This window comes from Physeter macrocephalus, chromosome 17 (assembly GCF_002837175.3).
Source record: "Physeter macrocephalus isolate SW-GA chromosome 17, ASM283717v5, whole genome shotgun sequence".
NCBI lineage: Eukaryota > Metazoa > Chordata > Mammalia > Artiodactyla > Physeteridae > Physeter > Physeter macrocephalus.
Window position 1 is genome coordinate 26,006,527 of NC_041230.1, and position 24,659 is coordinate 26,031,185.

The 24,659-nt window shown below is 40.2% G+C and overlaps 1 protein-coding gene across 11 annotated transcripts in view; it reads left to right on the plus strand.

The window, feature by feature from the left end:
- The window catches only part of FTO (FTO alpha-ketoglutarate dependent dioxygenase), a 384,589-nt gene that overhangs the window by 164,072 nt on the left and 195,858 nt on the right, over positions 1-24,659 (plus strand). For all 11 annotated transcript variants that reach the window (XM_028477736.2, XM_024125031.3, XM_024125032.2 and 8 more), the window contains one exon: positions 6,139-6,258. In XM_028477736.2, coding sequence (XP_028333537.1) covers positions 6,139-6,258 — 120 coding nt within the window. The remainder of the gene's footprint in view (positions 1-6,138; positions 6,259-24,659) is intronic.

Sequence of the window (24,659 nt, forward strand, 5' to 3'; positions counted from 1 at the left end):
TTGCTAGCTAACAAGTTATTCGGCCACAGTTTGCTATGAGTATAAGAGACAAAGGATGGTTCATTACTTACAATAGCGGTAGCCAGGGCATCAGCATTTTTGTGCCAGTTCTCCAAGCCTCTGTTTCCACAGGGTAACGCACAGTGGGCTGGATAGCATGTGCACTTGGAGGGGTTGTGTTCTAGAAGAGGAGCCTGAGCTGAGGTAACCCGACTCTTCCATCATGGGCAGTAGGCATGTCTGTCGTTCGCTGCAGATCAAGACACATCTTTATCCTCCAAGTCTGTTAGCAATCCTACCCTTATTCTGGAGGGAGAAACTCTATCTTCCAAGAGTGTTCACTATAAAGACATCCTTGCAATGAGAGTGTGAAGCAAAGGGCAAGACATGTAGAAACACAAACAAGAGACCCATGAAGACCCATCTTCCAACAAGGACTGATGGAAACTGAAGGTGGATCCTTGGAGCAGGTGGACCCTAGGAGCCTTGCCTTTTGTTTAGGAAATTAGTAGCAATTCTGCAGTCTGTGGGACCAGCACGTCTGGATCCCATGAGTCAGTGTTTCAAAAACTTTGTTAGTTTCATTAATACATTTTCAATTTTTGCTCTGTCTCTGGACTACATATATTGTTATCTCTTCAGTACCTTTAAAAGAATCAACTCATTTTTTATGTAAATAAAATTTTTTAAAAAGGAAGCTTTATATTACCACTTTTAAGTGGAAAGCTGGTATCACTAGCCAAAAGTAAAAGTAACCAGAAAACTCTAGCCTGTGAAAACAGCAATGTTATACTATTCCAGCAGATGCTTTTGGTTGGAGAAGGTTCTGAGCCTACAGTCTCTATTCTTCACGTTAAGAAGGAAGATTAGTGCACAACTTCCTACACTTTCTAAAAGTCATTGAATTCTACACTGAAAATGGGTGAATTTTATGGTGGGTAAATAATACCTCAAAAAAAAAAAAAAACCATTGAAAGTCAAAAAGAGGTTACCAAGTGGTAGAGAATCTTTGAAGATTATCATCAATCAAAGACTTTTTCTTTGATATAATTAGAAGGATTGGTGAAGAATTGGAATACAAAAATGTTCTCAATCATCTCAATAAATAATTGCTGAGCATGCGCGAGGCACTCTTTCTGGGTGCTTTCGGATATGTTGGTAAATAAAATAGACATTCTAGTGCAGGGAGATGACAATAAATAATAAACACACTACATCAGTTTATTATATAGTATGTTAGAAGTTGATAAGTGGTACAGGAAAAACCAAACAGGGCAAGGTGATGGAGATGGAGATAAGCAGAGAACACTCCCGCTGACAAGATGTCCTTTGAGCAGAGACTTGAAGGAGGTTGAGGAAGGCAGCCATGTGGTTATCTGGGGAACAGCGTTTCAGGCCGAGGGAGAAACCACTGCAAGGGCCGTGCGGGTGGGAGAATGCCTGGTGTTCGTGGACTAGTTCAGGGATGGTCCGCTGTGAGTGGTGGGAGTGAGGCTGTTAGTTACAGGAGATGAGGTCACAGAGGTGGTGTGAGGGGATGGGGAGCCGCAGATTGTATCAGTCGTCGGAGATGTCTCTAAGGACAAGGACTTTCCTTTTTACTCTGAGGGTAATAGGGAGCCATGGAGGGGCTTTGAGCAGAGGAGAACAGTGCTCTCACAATGCCAATGTAATATCTTTAAAAAGATATTTACTTATCTTATGAGCTGCTCCTCGGCTTGAATAGAGCGGTCTTGAATCTGAGTAACATGTGTGCCAGTCTTCTCTAATCCCCCAGTCTTTGATTCTTCAAGGTCATCTTCTTACTTTCAGAATGAATTCCATATGTCAGGGCACATCATCAGATACTCTTCTTTTGCCATGCAAGTTGGCATACCCATGCTCTTCTGGGTTCTGTTGTTGAATGAGAGCACAAATGTCTATAATCCTTTCCACGGTTCTTATTGTTTGCTTTCCTCTTTCTTAAAGGCCACGTGCCTTTGCTGGACTAATTATAGGATGAAGCCCTTGGTTTCATGTCTGCAGACTTTGGGGCTGTGTCGGTGTAGAAGTGGTTGGTTTTCCTTGTCCTAGATAGTTTCTAACTAAACAATTTGGGGACTTTGGAGATTGGAACTGAGTACCTTAAGAAGATGTTTTTTTTTTCCAATTTAAGATGCTTAAAAAGATTTTTGGTCAGGTATAAGCAGAACCTTCCTCTGTGTTTATAAAATAGTCTGTTTTCCTTCTGAAAAATCATAAAATATGGAATTCAGTCTTGTCACCTAGTAAATTTCCCCTAGGAAAATGTACTACTTGATGTCATCATTTGGTTCTCATTTGGTTCCGGTCAGACCTGCATCTTCCTTACAGCTACTGGGAAAGGGCTTTCATTGGGTAGCTCTTTGTAGATTGGACCTTAGCATCTCTTCCTGGTCTAATGTCTTTCTCCATGAAAAAACCTATTTCATTTATTACAGTGAGCACTGACCCCAATGGGCATGGTGCCCAGTGGGCGTCTCGAGGGAAATGCATAAGCTGACCTGGGACCAAATCAAGAACCCAAACTAACTTGGCAGAAGTAGGTGTCATTTGCTTACCTGTAAGAGTGTTGGAAATGATTCCCAGCTATACAGTGCTGTGGTGACTCAGAAATACGGTTTTGGAATCTTACAAACTTTGCTCCCCAGTGCCTAAGTGTCCAGTGACTAAGGTTCAGGTAGTTGGGTGGATTCTTTTTGTGCTTCCCCTTCGGACTTTTTCTAGACATTTCTAGGAGAAAAGCTTTTCTTGATTGACCTTTTTCTTTTTGACTATTGCATGGAGAAGGCAGGTGAAATAGGAAGGTTCTAGAGATGTTTCTCTGGGTCACAGCTACGTAACTAACACTATTGTGAACGTGTGTTCATTTTTCTTTGATGATTCAGAAGGCCCTTCAAGATCCTGCAAGTTCCCTAGGCTGTCAGTGTGCCTTCTGATACCTGTGGCCATTAGGTATCTTTGTATTGTCACTGCACCAAGGATTGAATAATAGTGAATTTCCATTAAGTGCGTGTCTGAAACCTGGGAGTTTGTTTTAAAAGCATCATGAACCCTGAGAGCACCTCAGGAGAGTTCCGGAAGCTGTGAGCCTCCCGGGAGGGACTGAACTCTGGAGAAGGGATGAAGACCCTCCTCTGTCATGGCTAGCACGTTATCAGTCAGTCAATATGGTGAGGCTGTGATCCTTTTTAGCCTTGAAGCAATAAAGCTTCTGTTCTGTTCTGAATCCTGACCCTTTGGTTTTCTTGCAGCATCCACCCTGCAGCTGCAGCTTTCCTTCCTCATCGCCAGAGTTTGGGGTGGAGAGGTGCACACCTTTTTTTTTTTTGGTAACTCAAACTGAATCAAGCAGCTTGGAAATATTTTTTGCTTCCTTAATTAATTTTAAGGAGGGAGGGGAGGCAACTGCTTCTCTTGGCAGTGTTAGCGCTGGTGAGGGTGGCATTTGATGAATATCCTGTAATATTTTTTGCCCACAACATCGAAGTGAAAAAGTCAGGTTATGGAGTTGATCGAAATACATGCCAATGGGTTTGATGCCCACAAAGATTGTATCTCATGGGCAGTACTTCCACCCCTGGAAAAAAACTCTGTTGGGAATAAGTTTCAGGGTTGAACTTTTCTGACTGGCCTCAGTGGAATGGGGGTGAGCATGAATTGACATGATTGTTAAAACTTTTCTTGCTCAGAAGATTTCATAAGATTGTGAGTTTTTTTTGTTTTTTTTTTTTTTTGGGAGATTGTGAGATTCTTGAGGACAGTAAGTGGTGGGCCTTGTGGCCTCATTTGGTCTGTTTTCTTAGTATCTACCAAGTGCCTGGCATATGGTCGGCTGTTCATTATTAACCCACTTAATCCTCACCACAAACCTATGTGGTGATTATGTAATTATCCTTATTTTACAGATGACAGAACTATTCAGTAGTGGAGCCCAGATCTGAACTGACTCCAGAACCCTTATTCTTAACCATGACACTGTCTGCTTCAAAAGATAGTTGGGCATCTAAGGAGGAAGATAAAGTCATTATTTACTAAAATGGACAGGGTCTTTCTTTGCTCTCTTGTCCAACAGCAAAGTTTCCAGGTATGCCCCTCTCCTTGCTTCTGAGTTTTCATTTACTGAAATCCAGACTCTATTGAACCTTTAAAGGCTGAACGAACTAATTACATATGATAATTATTTTGTTTCCTGGGATATCATGGTTGCCAAGGTTTATATGTTTTGTTCTTATAATGGAAAAAACCAGCCCAAAGCAAAGGTGGAAAAACCCTTTCAGCTCTCCCAAACATAGGGCTTGATGCTTTGCTGACAGGTTGTTCGTATAGTGTGAACAAATTTTATGTGAAATCTATTAAAAAGAACTCTTTTTTTCTTGTAACAAATAATGTTGTTAAACCTGTATCTAAAGAGAAGTTGAACTACACTTGTATTCATTTTCCTTTCAAAGCAGTTAAGTTTACCTCTGTTAACCACTGTCTTCTAATACCGAAGATAAGGTTTAGCAACTATGGTCTGAATATTGTCTACATTCCTCTTTTTTTTTTCTGTTTAAACAGCTTTAACTGAAATCAGTTCTACATATCAAACAAACATTTAGTTAATGTAAACTAAAACCCTTTCATATGACTTGGTGTTCTCAGATTAGTTATTTGAGCCATTTTCACCATTGTTAAATCTTCACAAGTTGCTTTTGTTTGCCTCATGAAAGTTCAATATGGATAAACAAACAAAAAAAATTCTTTGTGGTAACAGGTGAAGATTATAATAGCTCTGTGCCTGTATATGGAACATGATTACCTTAGCAAAGCCAACCTTACTCAACATTAAGCTGTGAGAGCTCTACATTTCTTTAGACAACAGAGGTAGAAAGAGCTTTGGGCTGAATGAAGTTGTACTTTGATTGTAAAATTTGATTTTCAAGTTGGAGATGAGTGAAAGAAAATAGATAGGAAACAATTTCTTATTCTTTCAAAGCTTTACTCAGCCTCTCACCTACACATATTGGGATTATTTCAGTTGCAGGAAGCAGAAAACTCAACCCGAATTGGTTTAAGCAAAAAGGGCTTCAGGAATAGCTTGATCAAGAGTCAGTTGATGCCACCAGGACCCGGTTTTTAACTGTTCATCTTGCAGCTGCTTCCTACTGTGTTACCTCCATTCTTCCCATTCTGCAAAATGTTTGAAGAATCCTCTTCCTGTATCTTCTGACAGTCTCAAGACTTATTCTGATTGAACATAGGCCTGTTTCCCCCAAACCCAGTTATGTGACTAGGAGACGGTGGTGGGCTGATTGGCTCAGATTGGGTTGCACGTTCCACTCCTGGTATAAGAGCTGGAGCTTTACCCAGCTCTTATGGACTGAGACTGGGGAAGGGAATGGATTATCAAATGAATAATGGGGTTTGGCTAGAATAGAATGATGCTAAGGAGGCAAATATTTGAAGTTTACCGTAGTACATTCATAGGAAGGAATATAAATTATTAGTGTCTTTACTGTTCTTTTTACCTATTGTCATTTGCCCTGACTGAACTGAAAGTGACAATTTAAATGGCTCCTTAGGTTTTATGCCGCCATAATTAACTTTATGTTGTTCAAGTTATCTGAGTTGATGTTACCACCAGCTCCTCCTGGCCCATGGGTAAATTCTTTGTTTATTTTAGGTCTAAGAAACTTAAAATTGATATCTTCTAATATGTGGCTGTGTTTCGCTCTTAATACTAGTTCTTTAAGAAAGATATTTAATGAAAACATATTTTGTTTGATTATATCCTTCCCATCCTACACAGTGCAGGCCGCTGTAAACTTTAGGATCTCAGGATTTGTTGTTGATTGACTTATAGTTTCCTCACGTCCGAGTGATGAATGTGACTGAAAACCCCCTCGCCAGCCTGACCTGGGTTGTCTCAGTAAGCTTTAAGACTACTCTCTTCCTGACTTGCAGAAATGCTCAGGAGACTCCAAGTTATATTGGGAACTGGTTAGGCTGAGCTTTTCTCGCCTTTTCTCACCCCATGGCTGTGAAGTTACTGGAGGAGAACTGAGTGATGAAGTTTACTGTCCTTGATCGTCCATCATGGGGGCATTATAACCACAGTCTTGTCTTTATGATCCCCAGGTCGAGTTTGAGTGGCTGAGACAGTTTTGGTTTCAAGGCAATCGATACAGAAGGTGCACCGATTGGTGGTGTCGACCTATGACTCAGCTGGAAGAGCTGTGGAAGAAGATGGAAGGCCTGGTAAGTATCTGGGACCGGATTTCCTGGGATGCTGTGCTCCGGCAATCCTCGGCTGCCTAATTTGTATGGGTAAATGCAAGAGAAGGACAAGTATCATATGATATCGCTTATATGTGGAATCTAAAAAAAAAAATGATACAAATGAACTTATTTACAAAACAGAAATAGACTCACAGACATAGAAAACAAACTTACCGTTCCCAAAGGGGAGGGGGAGGTGGGGCTGGATAAATGAGGAGTTTGGGATTAACAGATACATGCTACTATAAATAAAATAAACAACAAAGACCTGTGTAGCACAGGGAACTGTATTCAATATCTTATAATAATCTATAATGGAAAAGAATCTGCAAAAGAATAGATTTATTTTTTATTTTATTTATTTTATTTTTGGCTGCATTGGGTCTTCGTTGCTGCACGCGGGCTCTCTCTAGTTGCGGTGAGCAGGGGCTACTCTTCGTTGCAGCGCGCGGGCGTCTCATTGCGTTGGCTTCTCTTGTTGTGGAGCACGGGCTCTAGGCGCATGGGCTTCAGTAGTTGTGGCTCACGGGCTTAGTTGCTCCGCGGCATGTGGGATCTTCCCGGACCGGGGCTCGAACCCATGTCCCCTGCATTGGCAGGCGGATTCTTAACCACTGTGCCACCGGGGGGGGGCCCTAGATTTATATATATATGTATAACTGAATCACTTCGCTGTGCACCTGAAACTAACACAACACTGTAAATCAACTGTACTTTAATTAAAAAATAAATAAATAAAGACAAAAATTTCTAAATTAGTGAGTTAGGTTACTCTTGGGAAGGTAGTGGGAACAGCCAGGGATTTTGTTTGTACAGGCTTAGTTCAGTGCAGTGAACCTTTATTGAGCGTTTCCGACATGTAAGGCACCGTGTTAGACACACACTGGGAAGCGACGATGAGAACAGTACAACTCCTAAACTTCATTTGCATTTTTATATGCACCAGGCACTATTCTAAGAGTTTTCCCTATATTAACTTTTAAAGTTCTTACAACAGTCCTGTGAGTTGCAGAGACTCTTATGAACCTTAATTTATAGACATGAAAACCAAGCCCTAGAGAAATTAAGTGCCTCGCCCAAGGTCATGGAGTAAGTGGCAGAGCGAGATTGAAACCCAGGCAGCCTGGCTTTGTAGCTTGTGCTCTTAACCACTACATTCCGTTTAACAAGGAGAGAAGCATGAATATAGCCAGGTGTTGCATTAGCTAAAATGAAATCCTGTAATAGAGATTAGAAAAAAAAAAAAAATCACCATCCAGAGGCCGGAGTATTAAATTCGGAGCACACTGGAGCTGGGACAGTTGTGAAACAGCAGATGTGGCTTTTGGGGACCTTGGGTGGGGAGAAGTAGGGTCGGATAAGGCATTCAGGGAGAAGCATTAGGCCCCAGGAACTGTAAAAACAAGATCAGGAGTGGGGAAGTACAGTGTGATCAGAGCACGGGATTCAGGGGATGTGTAGTAGGAAATGTAGCTAGAAGGCAAGTTGAGGCCACTTGGAGTAAGTCTAAATTAAAATAATAGTAATAATAGCAAATACTTCTGTGATACTTATTAAGTACCAGACACTATTTTATTTAACTTTTATGACAACCCCATAAAGTTGGTATTTTTTCCCCCATTTTACACATGAGGAGACTGAAGCACAAAAGGTTTACCTGACTTCCTCAAGGTCATACAACTAAGTTGGGGAGCTGGGATGAGAACTCAGGAAGACTGGCTCTAGGGTCATGCCATGTATCACCTCACTGTTCTACCTCCACATCGTCAGGTTTGGAATGTAGTGGAAAAGTGATAAAAGCCTGCTGAACTCTTGAGAGAGTACCACTGCACAGACTTTGAGATGTGCTAGAAACAGTGAACTGATTTGCAAAAATGGGTAGTTATTGCTAATCCCTATTTTATAATAATGAAAATATCAAGTCACAACCCTGAAGGGGCCCCAGTTTGAAAGTCTGGGTCAGAATCCAGAAGTCTCTGCTTTTCAGACATTTCCTTAAATCTTTAAACCGTGCCTTTTCATGAATATATGTCGGGGGGCGGAATGTTGTAATCCTTTTAGTGTACTAATAGTATCACAAAAATGGATTTCTCCGAAGACTTGAATCAGTGCAAAACGGAGCATTGTAAAACTGGGTTTGGAGGTAATGGAAAGTTCATGCTGAGATTTCCTCAGTCAGTTCTATTCCTAAAATTAGCCTGGGTAGCGTGTGCTCCATTTTTATGCAATGTATATACATAAAGCAGCTTCATTTTTAGGGAATTTCTTTTTCACTGTGTAATTCTGGTTTTGTTTGCATCTGAGTTAGAACTTCACTTGCCGAACCTTGACACTAAGACATCAGTTTGACTTTGGGATTGTAATTTGACAATTCTTTGAATTAGAGCTGGCAAACTCTAACAATTAAACAATTAGAGTTGGCAAAATAAGAAAGAAACTCACTGATTTTTTTTTTAATGTTTTTGTATTGCTTTTGTTCAAGGGCTTTTTTTTAAGTGAAATCTTTGGTTTTGTGAGCTTACCAGTGATGTTCATTATGAATTCACTTAAACTATTTAGTTATTTATATGTTTTTAAATTTGGCGGTGATGGCACATTAGATCGACTGTCTCCCTTTATAACTCTCGTGTAAAAATACTAAAAAGAAGAACAGTCTTGGGAATTCTCCAGAGCGAGTTTCCTTGCAGTTGGTGTGGCATTACTAAGTGTTCTGAGTGAAATCAATGGCCTCTGTGTCTCAGCAAGTCTCAGGATGATCGTTATCAGCAGAGTGAAGGTTTGGGCCAAGATAAAAGGAATGGCACTTCTAAATTAAATTTCAGCTTCAAGCCTTTTTTAAAATGACTTTTAGCAAATTCATAATATTTACTTTTGCTATTGGAAGAGACAGAAGAGAATAATCATTGGGCAGGTCTACGGTTCTGTGGCTGTTAGTGCAGTGCCATCTGGTATTTGTGTGTTCTGGGTGGAATTGGCACTGGCTGGTTAAATTCCTACTTTGTACCAGCCCACCTCATATTTTTTCAGTTGTGAGCAGAAGGGGGCAATGTTGAGCTACCAGTTTGAGGCCCCCAGATGCTAAGCCTTTCAGGAAAATGCAGACAAATGCACCATTAACTGTCCAGAATTATCCCTGTTGCTTCAAGTTAGCTGTAATCTCCAAGATTCCATAACACAGGAAATCAGTTGTGGGTTAACAAATTCAACAGCAATTTAACATAAAAAGTGCAGTGTTTGGTGCACATTTGGATTCTATAGAATTTGACTAAGCCAAACGGCCTTTCTGAATGTACTCACTTTGCTTCCAGGGAATATACGACTCAAAATGATGATCCTTTTAGACAAATGATTCTTCTTTATCGTTATGCTGTTTTGAATTGTAAAAATCACATGTGTGTTGTGGAAAGATTTCTCTAATTAATGTCTTTTGTCTGTTCTGCAACATAGCATTGATCTCCTTTGGCGAGAAAATAAAACAAAAAACCTCGGGCGATATGTACAGTACTTTTCACCTTTTGCTTGTGATTAAAGCAACCTTTGACAGCCCTCATACCAGGGAAGAGACTTGTGTTGTAATTCCTCTCTGTCTTTGTGTTCATTTTTTTCCTTTGTGGTTGGAAAGGAGTAGTCTCAGGTAGGATATAAAAGAAGAACGGAAAATGAGCTTTGAAATCGCATTTCTTCCATTAATGGTAATTGCTTCACATGTCATAACCAGTCACATATTTTAAAAAGTTTAATCAGCTGTCTCTAAAACTCCACTAGCCTCCACTGCCAACCCCCTGTTCCAGCAAGCAACGTTTTTTTTATGACACTGTTTATTCTTGCCGTTTCCCTCCCCGAGGATGGTTTTACTCTGGGCATGCTCTCGTGATGTAAATGTTAAACCTTATATTTGAATGACATTCTGATAAAATATCACATTTTCCCTGAATATTACCTCGTGAAGTTATGAGCCATTAAGCCCAGAGCACCAGAACCCTTTTCTTTTTTTAAATTTATTTATTTATTTATCCACTTTTGGCTGCGTTGGGTCTCTGTCGCTGCGCACAGGCTTTCTCTGGTTGCGGCGAGCAGGGGACACTCTTCATTGTGGTGTGTGGGCTTCTCACTGCGGTGGCTTCTCGTTGCGGAGCACGGGCTGTAGGCGCCTGGGCTTCGGTAGTTGTGGCTCGTGGGCTGTAGAGCGCAGGCTGAGTAGTCGTGGTGCACGGGCTTAGTTGCTCTGCGGCATGTGGGATCTTCCCGGACCGGGGCTCGAACCCGTGTCCCCTGCACTGGCAGGCGGAGTCTTAACCACTGCGCCACCAGGGAAGCCCCCCAGAACCCTTTCTTACAACCTAGGAAGTTAGCCTAGTCTTTCCTCTCATTTTGTTCTTCAGGAAGGTATTATGACACTAACACTATTCAAATATTTGTATTTGTGTTTTATTCTTTTTTAAAACCAGCCCACCACCCCACATCCAAGATTAGCATATTATGGGGAGACTGTTCAGGATAAGCGAGAGTTACCATTTGAAAGAAACTGTACAGGCTTTGCTTTCTGGGTAAAAAATATGAAAAGCCGAACTCTCCTGTGAGGTGAGGAAGTCTTGCTGTAGCCAGAGATTCAACGGATAGGCCATTTGTCTCTTAGGGTCTGGTATCGCACTTTGCAAAACTGACATTTATTTTACCTATAAAAATGTTTTAACACTATTGAATTCACAGTGATACAGAAAAGAATGCTAGGTGTGATGTCCTCTAAATTGATGACATTTATTCATTTCCTTTTGACCTTAAAAAAAAAAAAAGGTCAATTTGGTATAATTCAATAGAATATTCTAGAATACTTTCCAGAGTAAACATTTTCAGAAGTACGGATGATTTTTGTACTGGAGAGAAATTTCCTCCTTCTTTTTTCATTGCTTTTTTTTTTTTTTTTTTTGTCTAGAAGACAAGGGTAGCTCCTGATGGTTTTGAATGTTTTGAATTGCATTTCCTGCCTTGACAGGTCCTCGTGCTGGGATAGCAGTGCATTTACATGGCAGTTGGCCTTAATAACCTTTATTGACTTTAGTGGGTCAGAGCCAAGACTGGATTATTTTAATGTATCCGTTTTGAAACAGTGTAAAACACAACATATAATTATGTTAGGTAAGCTATCGGCTACATTTAATTCTACCCATTTATGTTAAAAATTTGGCACGGGAGAGCAGAGAGATGTGGAAAATGAGTAAGTGTTTTATTTAATACTGTTCAGTTTCTTGTTGTTAAAGTTTTAAGAGAGAAAGATACTTAAGAATGTGAAAGTTGTCCTTTAGGAGTTAGTTGTAATCGTTTAATTTCAAGATGAGTCATGCCTTTCAGCTTGTCATTCTGGCCTGTGTAAATCATCTGGGAAAGCTCAGGCCATGGAGCCTGTCGGTTGCTGTCTGGCTGAGCCCTTCTTAGTATAGGTTACACTAAGGTGGGGAATGATTGAGCCGAGGAGCAGTTTGTTTGTTTTTGGAGAGATTAATGAAGCTATCATCACAGTGCTTTAGATTAAATTCTTTGTAACTGAATAGAGGAACAAGGCTGCTTTTTCACGTACTGAAATATACACGAGGTATACTGGTTTTTGCCATCATATTATAGTTCAGTTAGCTAAGTTCATTTTAAACTTTCTTCCAAGATTAAAGAGATTTTTGGGGCTGTGAGGAAGAAAGTGATGTAAATATAAATGTTAATTTTTTGTCCATATTAATGGTGGAGTCATCAACATATATATATATGTGTGTGTGTGTATGTGTATATATATATATTATATTTATATATCTCTCCCCTTTAACGTTAATATATATACGAAATTATATTTGCTAATATTAATCCCGTCTTCCATTTTTCAGAGTTAGCATTTCTAATATAGGAGTAAAGTATATAATAGTAATTTAGGATCTGGTGTGTAATGTCGAGTGGTTTTAAATGAAAATTTAAACTCCCTTTTCCCTTTTTTGACTGGTACAGTGCTGAGTGGCTCAGGAGAAGCACGGATTGGAGGCAGGTAAACAGTCACAAGCACCCAACAATTCAAATTATGTATGCAGACTCTGAGCTCTGGGACCTTCTATGTTTGTTTAGCTTTGGAAATTTGGAGAAAAGAAAAAAGTCACTTTTCAGCGATAGTGGCTTAAAACCCTTGGCTCACATTTCTTCTTACCTTAAACGTGTTCACTGAAGGTTGGTTCTTTCCATATGCCTCCCTCTCCACCCCTACTCCAATTCCACACCTCTGTATTATTCTATTAAGAGTAAAATATCTGGGGGAAAACTGTACATATAATTTAGCAATGAATTTCGAACAGATTTTGATGCCTTTGATTGCCTTCTGGATTTCTCTCAGATTTTTCCAGTTTTTTCCTTTGTTGCTGCAGACTTCATAATGAATTAAGAAAAAAAAAGTGTTGTGAATTCTGTCTTTCTGGGAAGAAATTTACAATTCCAAGAGAATTCAGGCTTAAGCCTCAGAAACAGAATGTGCATGGAAAGCACAAAGGACTGTGTTTATGATTCTCTTTGAAGTGTTTTTGCAACTGGATAAGGAAAATTTCAGAAACCGTCTGATAGTGTTCAGGGTAAATACTTAAACCCCTTTAGAGAATTTCACACACAGATACTGTGCAGCAGAAAAAAGGGATACTTATGTTTCTTAAAGCTACTACAGCCTACAGCTTTGTACTTAAAGACAGAGGTGTTGAATAGAATTCTACTGAGGATACATCCAGTGACAATATCTCCAGGAACATCAGAGCAAACCCGTGGGTAGGACTTTCTGTTTTTAACCCTTCCGTGAGCTGCGTGAGAGCTGAGCTTTATTGGTACCAAGTACTAGGATGTGCCTGTTACGTTCCAGGAATGTTAAGAGGATTGTTCCAGTGCCTCTACTCTGCTCACAATGAGAACAAGGCTAAAAATGCTGAAGATGGTGAGACAAAGCAACGGGAGCCGGGAGATTCCAAGTGAAAGCCTTGCCGTCTCGCTTAACTCTTATTAGTTTGTGGAGAGAAAAATGGAATAAACAGCCAAGGTTTCTATTTGAGCGTGGTTTCATAGGCTTTAGCTAAATTTTGCTAGCATTTGTTAATAAACACACGGACGCACACACACACACACACACCCAGTTCACGTATATCCGATATATTTTTTAAGTAGACAAGTTCTATTGTTATATATAATTTTGACTACACGGGAATTCAGATTGATGTAAAGGTGTGAAGAGCCCACTAGTTTTCCCTGGGGAGCTATTGGAGCCTTGGCTGTGGGAATTTATTTTGGATTGCTTTGACTAGCAGACCATCGTAGCATTTCGGATGTGAATTCAGAAACCTTCCGACCAGATTGGGGTGGTAGGAATTTCCATTTTTCCTAGAAAAGATAGAGCATAAAACAAACATATACTTTATTTCCTCTGGTTTTTTGGGGGGTCATTTATCTTTTTATAAATATCTTTGACATATTCTAGAAGGTCAGTCTAAAGCAATGAAATGATTTAAAACAAACAAAGAAACAAACAAACAAAACCCGACAGGCCTACGGTTTTGCAAGGGAAGCAAGATTTCCAAAGGCTGTGTACCAACTGTTGGGAATATTAATCAAGGTCTTAGGATCTTATTTCCCAAGGTGGTTATTGAATGGTCCCTAAAGCTATTCCCTTCTGAAGAAAAGTGTTTTGGTGATCAAATGAGGGAGTTCGTAAAATATAAAAATACTGTACACATGCAAGTCATCTCCAGGAGTGATTTTAGAAGGAAGTGTAAGCAGGTGTCAGTTTTGGACCCCTTACTTAGAGGTCATTTGACTGAGTCTCCTTAGTGCCAGCATCCCTCCCTGTTTCCCATTTCCCTTCCTCTAGAACTAGGGTCAGTCCTGGAGCTAAAGGGACTCACACTCAGTGGTCTGGAGCTCAGGGCTACTCTGGTAATGTCTCTCCTTTACTGTGGGCTAAATACTTTGGGAGGCAGGGCTGGGAATCTTTCCATATTTTGCAAAAATGTCTCTATGGACAAATGTGCTCCAAGTGCCGAAATCCCAGAGAGCTCCGGGAACACATTAAGTCATCTCTTTTGTGCATTAAGGGTAACATAACCATCGTCCTGCTCTCTTTTTGTTGACATCTGCAAAAAATGACCTTTTTTTTTAAACCAAAGGAAACTGATATGTTGCCTTTTCGGTCTTCCTGAAAGAATCTCTGTGATCATTTGTAGATGATATTCTTAACACCGTCTTTTCCCTAACACGTAAATTATGATCAACTTTTTGGTATTTCCTTACACAGCCTCAGCCCATCTGGAACCATCTGTGACAATCTCATTTGTAAATTTTTCCTTGATGTGTATAAAAATCTCAGATAATCTCCAACTTGGTTTTGATTGAGTGACAAAATTAGCCTTCACATAAAAATCTGGAGTCTTATGGCCATATTCAAAATTAATTTTCAGTGTTTAAGACAAATCTGCTCTGGTTATAAAGACCTGGAACAGGTGGTATCCCACTAACTTAAATGTTATTAATTTAAATGAGCACTTATGAAATTGCCCAGAATTATGCATCAGATCTTCTTTAACAGATGTTGAGGGATTAAGAAGGCTTGTATTTTATTTAACGTCATAAACTTTTCATTATTTTACCAGTGAATTTTTTTTTTTTTTTTTTTTTTTTTTTTTTTTTTTTTGCGGTACGCGGGCCTCTCCCTGTTGTGGCCTCTCCTGTTGCGGAGCACAGGCTCCGGACACGCAGGCCCAGCGGCCATGGCTCACGGGCCCAGCCGCTCCGCAGCATGTGGGATCCTCCCGGACCGGGGCACGAACCCGTGTGCCCTGTTTCGGCAGGCGGACTCTCAACCACTGTGCCACCAGGGAAGCCCACCAGTGAATTTTTTAACGGACGAAAGTAGTGGGATATGCCAGTCCTTGTGATAAATTACTATTTTCTTGGTACTGGGTTCTCATATCTTGGGCCACCTGAACAGTAGTTGGGAAAGGTGTGCCCTCTTCAGCCATCTAGTAATAAGTATCTCAAATGTAACAAATCCAAAACCGAACTCTTGATTCCCATAACTCCCCCTAGGATTTCTCCCAGTATTGTACAGTATTGCAGAGCCAGAAACCTTGGAGTTGTCTTGATTTATCTCTTGATTTATCAGTGAATCCAGTTAGCTCTATTTTCAAAACAGATCAATTATCTAATTACTCTTTACCACCCTCTCTGCTACCACCTTGGTGTAAATAAACTCCCTATTTCTACCACTTATATGTTCATCCCTGTTAAGAGTGTTCCTTTCAAGTATGTCAGGTTATTTCACTGCCCTGGCCCAAACTCACCGTCCCGTTCAGAAATCCAACTTCCTTGTGAGGGGCCTAGTGCCCTCTAGGATCTGTCCACCCACTCCCACCTCTCCCCACCTAAGTCTTTTTCCCCCTCCCCCTCCTCCTTCTGGCCCTCTTTACTGTCTTTAGAACATGCCCGGTTTCCTCCTGCCTCAGGGCCTTTGCATTTGCTGTTGCCTCTGTCTGGCACATTCTTCCCTCTCCTGACTCACTCTATCACTTCCTTTCCAACTCTCTGCTGCTGTCCCTCCTTGGAGAGGGTTTTCTCTGACCAGGCTCTCTCTGGTTGCAGAGCAAGAGTGGCACTGTTCTGCTTTCCCTCCTACTGCTGTCCCCTGCCTGCCATGATACCATGTATGTGTTTATGGTCTGCCTCTACTTATAGAATCCTCATGAGGGCAGGGACTTTGTTTTATTCACTCTTGTTTCCCCAGCTCTTAGAACAGTGCCTGATATTTAGTAGGTAATCGACCCCTAACTTGTTAAAGAAAATTGGGACTTTGGGATTAACAAATACACACCACTATATATAAAATAGATAAACAACAAGGATGGACCTGCTGTATAGCACAGGGAACTATATTCAATATCTTATAAATAACCTATAATGGAAAAGACTCTGAATAACAAAATATATATATATGTATATATATATATTTATATATATATGTATATATATATATATGTATAACTGATCACTTTGCTGTATACCGGAAACTAACACAACATTGTAAATTAACTATACTTCAATTTAAAAAAAAAAAATGGGGAGTTCTCTGGCAGTCCAGTGGTTAGGACTCCACGCTTCCACTGCAGGGGGCCTGGGTTCAGCCAAAACAAAACAAAACAAAAAAATGAATTCATGTTGGGTCAGCATTCCAGCCTTGCCATTTCCTCACTTTCAGGCTCAATAGCATAGCCTTCAATACATTCTTTTTAACTCTGTACGTTTTCCTCAAATGTTAGGTCCTACTTCACAGGAATATTTTGGGGTTAGTTTTTTTTTTTAAACCAACGTAACCCTCCTAGCAGTACCCCCAAAACATCTTGAACATTAAAAAGTAATAATAATATCAAGAGCACAGAGGATGTACCAGAATGTTCTGTTTTATGTCTTTGGCATTTACACTGTGAAGATGGAGCAATCACTGGCGAACAACTTATGCGAATATGAAAACTTTTTTTTTTAAATGAGAGATATAAGTAGGTTATTAAGTTTCCCCGAGTAATAGTGCTGTGAACACATAGAATCATGGTGTTTTTGCCTCATTTGTTGGCATTCTTCGTATTTTAGATTTCCCTATTCTTGAAAAACTTAATACAGTTGTCATAAAATTAAATGAGTTCCCCAACAGAGCTTGGACTTTTCATGACTAATTTCCCGAGTTAGATAGGGAAAGTGGCATGAACTGGACAGGTGTGGGGTACAGAACTAGGGAAATCTCTGAGGAGCAAACTGACTTCTGCTAGACAAGCTGAAAACTGATTAAAATATTTATCATCCTTTGGGTATGCAGTAGCTTTTGATGATGGAAGCCATGTTAATATTCATCTTTGCTGCTTGTCTACACTTCAGACAGATCCCAGGAAAGGATGTTCAGTTGACCAGTTTTCTCTCCTCACCAGGAGTCCTTGAGACCCAGTACAGCTTGGAACCAAGAAATGCCTTGTGATGTGATTGAGCTTTTCCTCTGGGGGGTGGGGATGGGAGGAATACAAACCAGGAGAGACCTTTGGACTGGAAAGCTCTAAAGGATTACTGCTTTCTCACAGGAAGTCTTTTTCCAGAACAAAGGGAGAAGTTTGGTCATTTTATAAGCAGCAGAACTGCCAAGGCCAAGTCCATGAGGCTGACTTGGCTCCTTGGGGAGATCTAAGCCTTACAGAGGATTTTGGGGTAAATGCCATTGGGGGCTGAAGATTCCCCTCTCCTTCCGCCTTCTCCCCTGTCTTTATTGAGGAAGTTGTTTGCTGCTGATGCCCAGGTCTTCTGACTGGTTCTTCTGGAATGCTCCATGTTGCTCTCATCTTGAGACGGAATAAATATAGATGGTGTCCAGTTAGGCAGGCATGAACAGCATAAGGTGGCCTGCTGCGGTTCTCAAGACCTGTCTTTTTTATTAAATTTTTTTTTAATTGAAGTATAGTTGATTTACAATGTTGTGTTAGTTTCAGGTGATTCAGTTATATATATATATATATATATATATATATATATACACACACATATATATGTACACACACATACATATATATACACATGTGTGTATTTATATATTTTTTTCTTTTTTAGATTCTTTTCCCTTATAGGTTATTACAAAGTATCGAGTAGAGTTCCCTGTGCTATACAGTAGGTCCCTGTTGGTTACCTGTTTTATATATAGTAGTGTGGGTATGTTAATCCCAAACTCCTAGTTTATCCCTCCCCGCATTCCACTTTGGTAACCATACGTTTGTTTTCTATGTCTGTGGGTCTGTTGCTTTTTTTTTTTTTAACCTTTTATTTTTTATTGGAGTATAGTTGATTAACAATGTTGTGATAGTTTCAGGTGTATGTGAGTCTATTTCTGTTTTGCATGTCAGTTCATTTGTATCTTTTTTTTTTTTTAGATTCCACACATAAGCGATATATGATATTTGTCTTTCTCTGTCTGACTTACTTCACTTAGTATGATAATCTCTAGGTCAAGACCTGTCTTTTAATTTTTTCTTTTTTTTCTTTAATGGGAGAAAGAATCTGGCTTATTAGTTTAGTTAATGAAGCAGTGTTGTTTTCTGTCTTGATTGGAATAGCCTTGATTATATTTTTGAAGACAAGTAAGAGCCCTGAAAGAAGCTGACCTTTTTATTGAGTTGTCTGAAAAACCTGGCAATTGAATAGAATATTCTCATAAAAGCAGCAGTATGTGAAGATACTTAGTTTCTGTCTTTAAAATCTGAAAATTCAGAATCGTCCCCCTTTTGCATTTTCGTTTCTATTATTCCATGCCGAGATATTTTTATGAAAGATACCTTAGAAAATTGGACAATAATGATATATTTGAAAACTCTTAAAAGAGTGAAAAAGAAATGTTTTTCTTCACCCTAGTCATTTAAGCATTCATCTGCCCCACTTTGCATAGATAGTGTGAAGTTATACAAAAAGTGAGGACTTGTGTCTCCCAGGTCGATAAGGCACAAGGCAGTAAGTAATTCAAAGGGAGGAAAAACAAAGGAGAAAAGTGAATTCTGACAGAGGCCTTTGGGAATACAGAGGATTTTGATAGCTAGAGCCAGGTGGAGTCTGCAAAGATGGCCAAAGCAGAGACACTGTAGTGGGAAAACACAAGCTCTGCTCACAAATTTGATTAGACTGGATGGAGTGTGCTTTGGGTGAGTCCAGTAATGAGAGAGATTAGGAAGATTAACAAGGACCTTCTTTTTCTAATGCATTTCTCTGTAAGGTAAGGCGCTCTCACCCCTAAATAACTGGCTTCTTATCAAAGTCATGGGAAGCAAAGTGCTAAACATGCACAACTAAAAATAAAATGAAACTATTTTATTATCTTGCATTTGCAAAGATTTTACTTGGGAAACAAGTCAAGATTGTATTATTTGCACTGACTCCAAGACCTATTTGCATCCTGAGTACAGCGAACAAGCAACACTACATTTTCCGAAGGAGAATTACAAATGAGTTGAGGCTTTTTCCAACCAAGGTCTTTTTTTTTTTTCCTCAAAAATTGAATACCGGACCTACTGTATAGCACAGGGAACTATACTCAATATCTTGTAATAACCTGTAATGGAAAAGAATCTGAAAAAGAATGTAAGTATATACATATATATATAAATAAGTATGTATATATCTGCACCACTTTGCTATACACTTGAAACTAACACAACATTGTGAATTAACTATACTTCAATTAAAAAAAAAAATTGAATACCAGCCTAATAATTTTGGACTTTGGTCAGAGGCAGGTCTTCCCTTGTGAGAACCACCTGTGATTCTCTTCCGTGTTTAGGAACCTTAGGTCTATTTCCTTTCTTTTTTTTTTTTTTGGATATTGGAATTGTGGTTTGGAGGAAATGACATCTCCACTGCCTTTTCTAGAGGCAGCAGTCTTGAAGACGTAAGTACTTGCATAGAAGTATTTTGAAATACATTCAAAGTGTCATTCATGAGTTACTTGATTTGGTTCAGGATAGCAGATGTGTTAATCTGTCATTTCCACCGCTGAAAAAGAGCGTTTTCTTTCCCACGCGTATCTCCCCATTCTTTGGCTAATAGCTCCAAGTTAGTGATTGTGCACTCCACGCTGTCCTACATTTGCCATTGCACTTTGGCATGTCAGTCACACCACTTGAAAGACGGAGTCAGTGTTCGGAATGTAAATGGTGGCTGTTCATTCTGGTCTCTCCCACCTTTATATATAGATTTCTGCTGGACGTTCACTTTTTCCCTCTCTGTGATGTTTTTATTTTCGAGTGACTACTTTGATTACTTCCAAGGCACAAGGTGTTAATTCTTGAGTGATTAATAACTCTCTGTGAGTTTGTTCTTCAGATGCGAGCTTCTGCAAGATTGCCGTTACTTTGATTCAGTTCGGGAATCTAAGGTCTTGAGATAATGTAGAGGCCACCTTATTTATTAGCGAGATAGAGAAGTGACATTATAGGGCTACTGTTTATGTACCAGAGAACCTTATGAGAGAGTCAACACCAGGTGGCGCTTTCCTAGGGAACACAGTGGACTTCGTACTTTTCAGAATGCCTTCTCCTTTGATATCTCTTTTTTCCTTACAGTGCCAGAGAAACTGGTAGCAGAGATGTAGGCAGATTTGTCATTGTCTTTCCAGGCTGAAACATTAATCCTTTGCCCTTTATTTTTTGACTGTAACTTGGTACCCACATTGCTAGGCTCTGACAAGCTGAGGTCAACTGCCGTGGAATCCTGGAGCATCAGAGTTGGAAGGGACCCAAGAGATGGTCACCACATTCTCTTCTTTTTGGCAAAGGAAGGGCTCAGGAGGTACAGAGGCTTGTCTGGGGGCAACAGAGCCAGGTACTGGTGGACATAGAACCCAGATTCCCCAATTCCCAGTTCAGCATTTTCCACCGTGCGCTAAGTCTCCCAGTGTCTATGCCTTCTCTGATGCATTCACCAACTTTTGGCTGGATGCTAGTAACAAAATATGATAAAAGGAATATTTCCCTGGAGTCTTTTCTCTGCCTGTGTTTGGACCTGGCATTTCAAAATTAGGCTCTTTCATGTTGAGGTAAACAATTGTTTCTGTTCATCCAGCGTCTGTTCCTCCTTCTCTAACAGCCTCTGGATGTTCTTTTGGGGACCAGCTTCTTTTAATGGATGCAGGTGGAGTTGCATTGCCTTCGTCTGGCTACTCCACAAGCATGCGACCTGAGCTAGGTCTTTCAGATCAGCTCTCCCAGGACTATTTGCTGACACGTGCACATGGCGCAGAATTCAAAAAGTATCGAAGCATAAACAGTGCAAAGTAAGTCTTTCCCTCCACTCACTCTCCCAGACACCCATTTCTTTTTCCCCAGAGGCTAGCGCTATTCACAAACATTTTTTTGTACCTTTCCAGAGATATTCTATATACTTAGAAATATTTATGTGCTTTTTTTCAAATGAATAAACACTGTATCTTAGAGATCTTTTCATATTTGTACATTCATTTAAATAACTGCATAGCTTTTCATTGTATGGTGTCATAATTTATTTAACCAATCTCCTACTGTATTCAGTCTTCTGCTTTTGTAAATAATGTTTTAGTGAATATCCTAATATAGGCATACCTTGGAGGTATCGTGGGTTCAGTTCTAGACCACTGCAATAAAGTGAATTTGCAGGAAAGTTAGTCACTCAGGTTTTTTGGTTTCCCAGTGTGTATAAAAGTTAAGTTTACTGTAGTCTATTATGTGAATATTTTTAGAATCATGTCTAAAAAATGTACATACCTTAATTTAAAAATAAGGCTAAAAACTGCTGACTATCGTCTGAGCCTTCAGTCAGTCATAATCTTTTAGCATTAGTAACATCAAAGATCGCTGATCACAGATCACCATAACAAATATAATAGTAATGAAAAAGTGTGAAATAGTGTAAGAATCACTGAAATGTGATTTAGAGACACCAAGTGAACAAATGCTTTTGGAAAAATGGCTTGCTTGATGCAGGATTGTCACAAACCTTCAATTTGTAAAAAAACAATAATATCTGCAAAGTGCAGTAAAGCAAAGTACAGTAAAATGAGGTTTCCCTATACATAAGATTTCCACATATAACATCTATGATAATACCTAGGAGTAAAATTGTTGGATCAAAGAATATGTGTATTTTCAATTTTAAGAGAGATGGTCAAATTGCCTTACATAGGTAGAGTGTATAGCAGAGTTTGTGTGTGTGTGTGTGTGTGTGTGTATGTATTTATGCCTGTGTATTCATATGTAGAGTTTATGTGATGCAGTGCCTATTTTCCTTACATCCTTACCAGTGGCAGTATGTTAACACTTTTTGCAGATATGATTGATGAAGAATGGTTCCTGTTTTGTTTATGAAGAAACTGAGGCTCAGAGAGGTTAAGTGACTTTGTTAAGGTCACAGAAGTAGTGAACAACAGAACTGGGGTTTGCAGTTAGCCGAGGCAGTCTGGTTCCGGAGTCTGCTCTCTGAATCACTATAATAATCTTAGCTAAAGCTCCATTCTGTTACTTGCAACCAAAGAATCCTGACAGATTTCGAGGTTCCAGCAAGGAACACTCATATTTCCTTGGCTGGTAAATGTGGGAAATTGCTCTTTCACCCTGGAGTTGTCTGCCAAATCAGCTGAATCAGTCCAGGTGATCAGAGCAGTTACTCTGACATCCAGTGCTATCATTATGCAGTGGAATTGAGTTTTATACGGGAAGTAGGTGGCCCTTTACCCTGCTGAGTCTTAGGGTCCAATGCCATAGCTGTTTTCATCAATGGAAGGGAAAGGGGGGGGTCTCCTTGCCCCTGGAGACATGGCACGTTACCTGATTTTCTGTTCAGTTACATTCTTGTTGGATTCTATTCGGGTCTGAGTCTCGGTGGTTATGTTCTGCTGTGATGAGCCTCCTTGGCCTCTCCTGCTCACCTTCATTCTTCCTCCCCCTGTCAGGCTTCATGAGGTCATTTAAACGATGACTCACTTTCTGTTCTGGGCCCTTTTCTGCTTGGCCATATGGAGCCGTGAGTTCAAGTCTTCACCCTGCATACACAGTTTCTAGGTAAGAGTTTATTGCCAGAAGACTTTGGGGAGGATTGAGATGATTGGGGAGTGGTTAGAATTATATTTCTAGGTAAAGGCAAGGATGAAAAGGGGTCTCAGGAGGGGTAGAGAGCTCTCCTTTGACCCTTTCATAAACTGCGTCAGTAGACTCTAATTCTCAAGAGTTGGGTGGGGTCCCCTCTACCACTCTGGGCCCTGCTGAGTCACATCTCTCGCCGTGTTGTAAAGTCGGGTTCTACTGCTGATAGCATGGCTCATGGTATCAGTCACCAAGTCACGTCAATTTGAGCCCCTTCCCCGTTGAAGTAGTCAAGCTTAGGTACTTTCGGGTTAAGAGCTTCAGCTCTCAAGTTAGTCGAGTGTGAGCCCTGGCTCCATCATTTAGGAGTGTATGATATTGGGCAGTCACATGGGGAGACTCAAGTTTCCTCGTCTGTAAAATGGGCACGATGAAAGTACTGCCCTATCGGGATTGTCGTCTGAGGTAGTAGGTGTAGTGTTGCGCACGTTGCCTGGTATAGTTTTAGCATTATTGTTTTGAATCTGTCCTCTTCTTTCATTCCTCCTGCCATCTGCTAATTCACTGCCCCCTCACCTCTCACCTGAGTCACCCCTCCAGCTCTCACAGACTCTCGACTCATCTTATGGTTACACATGCCCTAGAATCGACGCTTTCCACTCAAGTCTCTGTTCAAAAGACAGCTCAGAGTGGCCCTTTGCTTTCCCTTTTTGCTCTGCTTTATTTTTCCTCAGAGCATTTATCCCTATCTGAATGGACGTCTTATACACTGATCTGTTTCCTCTGCTAGAATATAAGCATCTTGAGGGCAGGGACTCTGTTTTGTCTCTGCCACGTTCTCAGTGCCCACGTGTCAGAACACAACACCTATTTGTTGGGAAAGTGAAGACACACATGCTTTGTGGGTGCAGGGTCTCTCTTAGTCACCTCTTTTTATGTCTTTAGTGCTTCGTACGTGGTATTTGTTGAATGGCCTGCTGTCCCTTCTTCTGGGCTCAGTCCATTTTACAAACTCCCTTGTTTAAAAACATTCGAGAATTATCCGTTACCAACTGCAGAAAGCTTATCTTTTCAATCTTGTATGGAATGTGATTTCTCTGCATTCGAGGCATTCAGCATTAGGTTGTACATGAGAGACACCTCTGCAGCTTTTCAAGGATGTGAGCACCATCTCCAGTGACTTGGGTTCAACAGATACAGCTTTCAATCTTGGCTGCACGTTTGAATCATTCAGGATTAACTTTTTAAAAACATCACGTGGGTTCCACCCCCAGTGATACTGATTTAATTGGTCTAATCTGTGGGCCCAGTGGATTCCAGTGTACAGTATTGCCAAGTTGCAGTAGGTTTTAAAAAGCCTCACAGGTGATTCTGACATGGGTTCGGGGCTGAGAACTACTGTTCAACAGGTAAGTATCTGACCTCTCACCAAATTTGATTTGATTGAATAGACAAGTACATGAACGTATGAGCCAATTAACAGGAAAGATGTCTCACTTTAAACCAAAAACAAATGTATTGAGTGCCTGCTGCATTTCCTAAATTCTGTGGAGGACTCAGAAGGGAAACAGCCAACTTTAGAATTGATATACAAGATGGAAGGAAGAGCATGTCGGTCAAAGGTACAAAGAGAGATGTGAAAGCTTGGAAGATGGTGGGATACACGTGGATGGGTAGGATTTTGGAAGTCTTTTTTTTTTTTTTTTTTTGGGCCTCGCACTGTTGTGGCCTCTCCTGTTGCGGAGCACAGGCTCC